This window comes from Eumetopias jubatus, unplaced genomic scaffold, assembly GCF_037043125.1.
Source record: "Eumetopias jubatus isolate StellerSeaLion01/CBP00866 unplaced genomic scaffold, mEumJub1_p1.0 scaffold_4, whole genome shotgun sequence".
In the NCBI taxonomy this organism is placed as follows: Eukaryota; Metazoa; Chordata; class Mammalia; order Carnivora; family Otariidae; genus Eumetopias; species Eumetopias jubatus.
In genome coordinates this window covers 146,373,420-146,379,419 of record NW_028274810.1, presented here as the reverse complement: position 1 = coordinate 146,379,419, position 6,000 = coordinate 146,373,420, and the positions used below count along the sequence as shown (strand labels likewise).

Genomic DNA, 6,000 nt, shown 5'->3' with positions numbered 1-6,000 from the left:
ACGCGGTATGTTAGTTGGCCCTGAAGAGAAAGAAGAGCCAGTTTGTGAATGAAACCTAGAGCTTGGAGGAGGAACGTCTGGCTTCATACTCAGTTAAGCCCACTCTGGAAGAATCTAGCCCTGTGACTCAGGGAGAAAATGCTGATTCCACCCCAACACCACTCCCGGAAAAAGAATGGAGAAAACCTACACCTACTAGGGCGACTTTGACCTAGACCCCCCCGACCCGCTCTTACGCTCTTCACCCTCTCCCCCCACCCCCGACTTCCTCGAAAGCCCCTCCCCTGGACTCATTCAAAGCGCCACGTCTCCTAGCGCCAGGGGACCAGCTACCCGGCGGAGGCTTCCTGCAGTTAACCCCTCCCAGACGCCCGCCCAAGGTCTGCGATCCAAAGGCTCCGAGCCTCCACTAGGGCCAGAACCGGTCACCGCCAACCGCTGGAGCCGCGCCCTCGACCCAACGGCTCCTGCCCCGCCCCGCCCCGCCCCGCCCGTGCCCACGTGACACCCACGACCCGCCCATGGCGCCCACGTGACCCGCGGCCATCCCCGCGCGCGGCGTGGATCGCGGCCCGAGCCGCCATTGTTCCGCCAAGGGACGACGGCGGGGCCTGGCACTGGCGCCGAGACGCCGCTTAGCGGCCGCCACTGGAGACACTTCCTCCCGCCGCCCCCCTCCTTCTGGCGGCGGCGGAGTGAGGCTGGCTAGGGGGAACTGGGAGCCCCCTCTCCTGGCGGCGGCAGCTGCCGATCCCCGGCTCCGGCGCGAGGGGCGGCCGCGATGCGCTCCGCCTGAGGCAGTCCGGCCCGGCCCTTCTTCGCCTCCCTTGACTCTTACACAGCGTCTGTGCGCCCCAGCGTCATCCTGCGAGTCTCGCTGACGGAGGGAAGATGGCTGCACAGAGCTGGCAGGACGAGCTGGCCCGGCAGGCCGAGGAGGGCTCGGCTCGGCTGCGGGAAATGCTTTCGGTTGGCCTAGGCTTTCTGCGCACCGAGCTGGGCCTCGACCTGGGGCTGGAGCCGAAGCGGTACCCGGGCTGGGTAATCCTGGTGGGCACCGGCGCGCTGGGGCTGCTGCTGCTTCTCCTGCTCTGCTACGGCTGGGCCGCGGCTTGCGCCGGCGCCCGAAAAAAGCGGAGGAGCCCGCCCCGCAAGCGGGAGGAGGCGGCGGCAGTGCCGGCCCCGGCCCCTGACGATCTAGCCCTATTGAAGAATCTTAGGAGCGAGGAACAGAAGAAGAAAAACCGGAAGAAGTTGCCCGAGAAGCCCAAAGTGAGTAGGGGTGGAGCGGCGGTAGAATAGGGGCCAGGGGCCGGCGTGGAAACCCTCGAGAGAGCGGGAGGCCGAGCCCCAGCCGCCCGAGCCGGGAGAAGGAAAAGTGAGGTTAGTCAAGAGCTGGGACTCCGATCTCTTCAGGTGGAGGAGGTGATCGGTGGACGCGTTACTGGGGAATCGTGGAAACTCGGGAAGTGTTAAGACGGGTGGGAAAGACTAGCTTCAAGGAAGGAAGTTAGACGGCATGGGGTACGTTTAACTCAAAGCGTCCAGAGGTCAAGCCGTTTTCGGGAACCTTGACCGCCGGAATTACGTACCAACCCTTCTTGAGGCCTACCGGGTAGGCTGTATGTGTGCAGAGTAACGGGACCTTAAGGTGGTGTTGGGAAGTTGTGGAAAGACAGTGACTGGAAGACAGATGTCTACTTCAAGTCACATTGAGACGGTAGTCAGTGGAGGAAATACGATGACCTAAAAAATCTGGGGCTTACAGAGGATTAAAGGTACCCAGGTCTAGACGCGCTTCCATTTTAGTTAGACTGTTTAAGGGAAATGGTTGCCCACTCTTATTCTTGTGAATGTGGCCAGTAGAGGCCTGAACCGGAGCAAGGCAAGAGGGAGTCGGTTGCCGAATTTACTCTGGGGTACATGGCCCCATGAGAGACACCTAAGGCAAGTTGAGCGGTGTGCGAGGTTTTGAAATAGAGTAAAAGGGGATGACAGAGCAGAATGGTGCAGTCCGAAAGAGAGATTTAGGCACCGATTTACCTACCGGACCACGTGTGGAAATGCAGAGAGCATCACATCCATTTTATCATGCCTTTCTGTTTCATTTGTATTTTCTTTATTGCCGTTTTCCCATTGTATCTTTCATAGTTTTGTTTTTTAAAATACTTTACAGTTGAGCAGAGTTTGGAGGATGTGGAGAATTAGAAACCGTTCTTAGCGCATTGTTATATACACTGAATTAAGCTCTTTACGTTTCAGTACAATAAAGTAAATGTAACCAAGGCCATACTTTGTGATATGCACTCTGGTCTGTGTTGGGCAATGGGAGGTATACACATAGGAGTTAGAGTCAATCCTGGAGACTAGTGTAGGAGACAGATTCATAAATAATGCCTGTAGTGCATAGACAGGTGCTATAGGAGCACAAGTGGTGTTAATGAGGTCTGGAAGGTGGGAGACTAATTCCGTTGAAGGAATTTAGGAAAGTTATTGGAAGAAGTGGGATTTGAGCTCAAACTAAAGCAGTGAGAGTATTGTTGATACCAGTACAAAGAATAAGTCAGTATTAGAGAAGTGACAGGTCACAGTTAGTGCATTATTAGGCCTAGATAAGTGATCACATTTTGTCTGCTGATTAAGAGGATGTAAGATATGTGCAAAATCTAGAAAAGGTACAACTTTGTCAGTATGAATTCTACCTTAAGTTAGAAGAGGAAATAGAACTGATTTGGAACGTATATAATTAAATTTGTCGAGCACATCAAAGGTTACCAGAAAGTAATGTTATGGTGGACATAGAGAACTTGGTTCCAAAATAAGCAAAGAAGGTGATCTTGCAAAAATCACATACATTAGCCTAAACCCTATGTGGATGAAGCAGGTTGTGAACATTTCAAAGCGCTGTTTGGGATGTCTAGAATTTCAGATAGACTTGAGTCCAGAGATGGGTGCTCCAGGAGCCCATTTGAAGTGCATCGTAACACTCAGATGACCTCTATCGGAAGAAGGAACAGACTTCTATGAAACTTGTACTGTGAAAAATACCCATCAGACTTCGGGCTTACTGCTTCTCTTTTTCATTTTAGTTAAGGAATGGGGCAGTGAATAAATAAATCTAATATTAAGCTTTGGGGAGTGGAGAATGGGACGACTAATCAAATGGTCGAATGTTAATTGGGTGAGAAAATATCTTTGCCTACTTCATGGTATAGAAGTGTTGGAAAAGTTTGTCAACATTAACAAAATTCTAGCTTTCAAACTTTTTTGACTGCAACTTATAGTAAGAAACACATTTTACATTACAGTACCTGCCCCTACTCTCCCCCCACCCACATATCAAACCATTCTGTTTTTCTTTAATATTTGTGACCCATCAGATTGGCTTCACATTTCACTGTGAGGCATGACCCTCAGAAAAATACTGCTTTATGGGACTGAAAAGTAAAAGCACCCATTTGTGTAGTACTCAAATGCTTTGCACTGTGCTAAGTATTTACTTGGAGAAAAGCAGCATACTGCTTGCAAATTGAAGGCAGTAAAAAGGAATACAGTATTCATATGTCTCATTGTGAAGGGGATGCAAAAGTAAAGCTCAGTTGCTCCCCAGGGAGCTTTTTATTCCCGCTGTGGAAAAAGATACACACACACACAAAAATTAACATCGCACACCCAGTGTGGGCCCAGGAGGCTGTGAACGGCCTTATCACACAATCTGGCTTTGAATGTGGGTAGGAGCAAGGTAGTGGAAGAGACTGAAGCAACAGAAAAGGCCCAGTAGAGGAAGACTTAACTGTCAGCCTGTCAGGAATGGGGACTAAACTTAAGTAAGACATTTAACCTTGCTCCGTTTAGCTTGTCTTGTTTATAAATTGAGGATCTTAATTGAGTTAAAATACTGCAGGATTTCTCAAAATGTTATCTCTGTCTACTTGCGATAGAGTTACTTTGAATGCTTACTAAAATTTATAGATTCCTGAGCACCAGAACAGGTCTTACAAATTCAAAATCTCTGGAACTGAGTCCAGGGAATCTGCATTTTTAACGAGATCCCTTGGTAAATCCTTGCTATTAGTTTAAAAATGACTCACTGGTCTAAGACCATAAGATCCATAGAATAGGAGAGGTTTCTAAGTGGAGTCATGTTTAATCTTACAATCCATCTCTTCGTTACTACATCATTCTGATACACATTTTAGGATATACCTTCCTCTGATCAACTAAACTACTATGGGTTTGTAAAAGGATATTACATGTTTACTTAAATGTTTTATTCTCATCTTTTTATCCCATTATTTTTAGTTCTCTCTTAAGTCATTCCAAATTTTGCAACTCAAGTTTTTAAAATTTGTTTCTAGTAGCTTATTTTTATCTGTAGAGTAGGTGGTATTTAGCTCTTTAATATCTACCCATAAGCACTTTTTGAAATTTTTATATCATTTTGATTTTTATCCCCTAATAATATCCTGGCATAGGTCTTTTAGGGTATGAATTGCGGTTTATTTCCCTATTAAAAGTGGAGGGGGTGGCACTTTTCGCTGGGTTTATTTCTTGGCATTTTTGGAAATCATTGTTAGGACAATGTGAGTATTAAGCACTCAGTAAATTTTTTTTTTAAGATTTTATTTATTTGACACAGAGAGACACAGCGAGAGAGGGAACACAAGCAGGGGGAGTGGGAGAGGGAGAAGCAGGCTTCCCGCTGAGCAGGGAGCCCGATGCGGGGCTCGATCCCAGGACCCTGGGATCATGACCTGAGCTGAAGGCAGACACTTAACGACTGAGCCACCCAGGCGCCCCAGTTAAGCACTCAGTAAATATTTTTAACTTGACTTAATCTGAGCAGTGATTTAGATGGATGTGAGATCTCAGATAACTGGTCTTTAACAAAAAATCATTGCTTTGAATCTCAACTGGAAGCCCATAACCCAGGATCAACTTCAACAAAAATTCATTTTAGTGAAAAAGCTGTTTTTATATTGGTGTAGGACTTCTCATAAAGATTTGCCATAGCGCAGCCATCGGTATCAATAAGTTCACTGAATAGAGCAGTGTTTTGTTTGCTGCTGTATAACCTTGCCTAGTGCTTGGCACTCAATAAATAATTACCGAATGCATAAAGTAGTAAGATGTCCTACCAAAGTATTTATACAACTCATTCCCATTCTTCGTGCCTGGTAAACAGCCATATGAGCCACCTTTTTATTTTTACAGTGGATGATGGCTGTGTTTGCCTCTTCTGACTAAAATTTTGTGAGGTCCATCGTTCTACAGCCAATAAATCGTTCTAATAGTATGCAGTATCTTTTGTAATTATTACTTCTGTTCCAGTTTCATTGCCATTGCCCTACTTTTGAACTTTATTACCTTTTGCTTCAACTATACTAACAGCATCCTAACTGGTTTTCCTGCTTTCTGTCTCTTTGTTGCCATTCCTTTCTACCCACTCCTGCTAGTTAAATCTTTTAAAGCCCAGCTCTGATCGTGACTTTCATGTTCACATCTTGTCAGTAGTTTGCCCGTCACATGTTGAGTAAAATCCAGTCTATGACATGGCCATGATGTAACCCCATCTTAGATTTATCTCTTACCCATTATCCCAGATGCATTACCATTAGCTAGACTGCAGTATCTCTTTATTCATATTATTTTGTTCCATTGGAAAGCCTGTCTTTCTGTATCTGTACAGTTTCTACCTATCCTTCAAGGAAGGCCCAGCTATGGTGCTCTCTATACTATAAAGCCTTCCCTAGCTCTCCAGGTAGAGGTAATCTGTTTTTTATATGTTTATTTTATATTTTATTATGATCTAAAGAAGACAGAGCATTGCCTAGGATTGTACCTGTGGGGCAATTCAGATTTTTTCCCATCTCTGTGCACGTCCATGTGTGATCAGGAAAGCACCTCAAGTGCTGATTTGGGGATCAGAAATTAACTTTAGTGAGTAGGTGAACTTGCCAATATGGAATCCCTGAATAATGGAGATCAACTTTATTTTTT

At 46.2% G+C, this 6,000-nt stretch overlaps 1 protein-coding gene across 8 annotated transcripts in view; it reads left to right on the top strand.

The window, feature by feature from the left end:
* Window positions 1-562: 562 nt before the first annotated feature.
* The window catches only part of MTDH (metadherin), a 56,072-nt gene continuing 50,634 nt past the window's right edge, over window positions 563-6,000 (top strand). For all 8 annotated transcript variants that reach the window (XM_028109570.2, XM_028109545.2, XM_028109526.2 and 5 more), the window contains exon 1: window positions 563-1,272. In XM_028109570.2, the coding sequence (XP_027965371.2) occupies window positions 892-1,272 (381 nt within the window). In that variant the 5' untranslated portion in view covers window positions 563-891. The remainder of the gene's footprint in view (window positions 1,273-6,000) is intronic.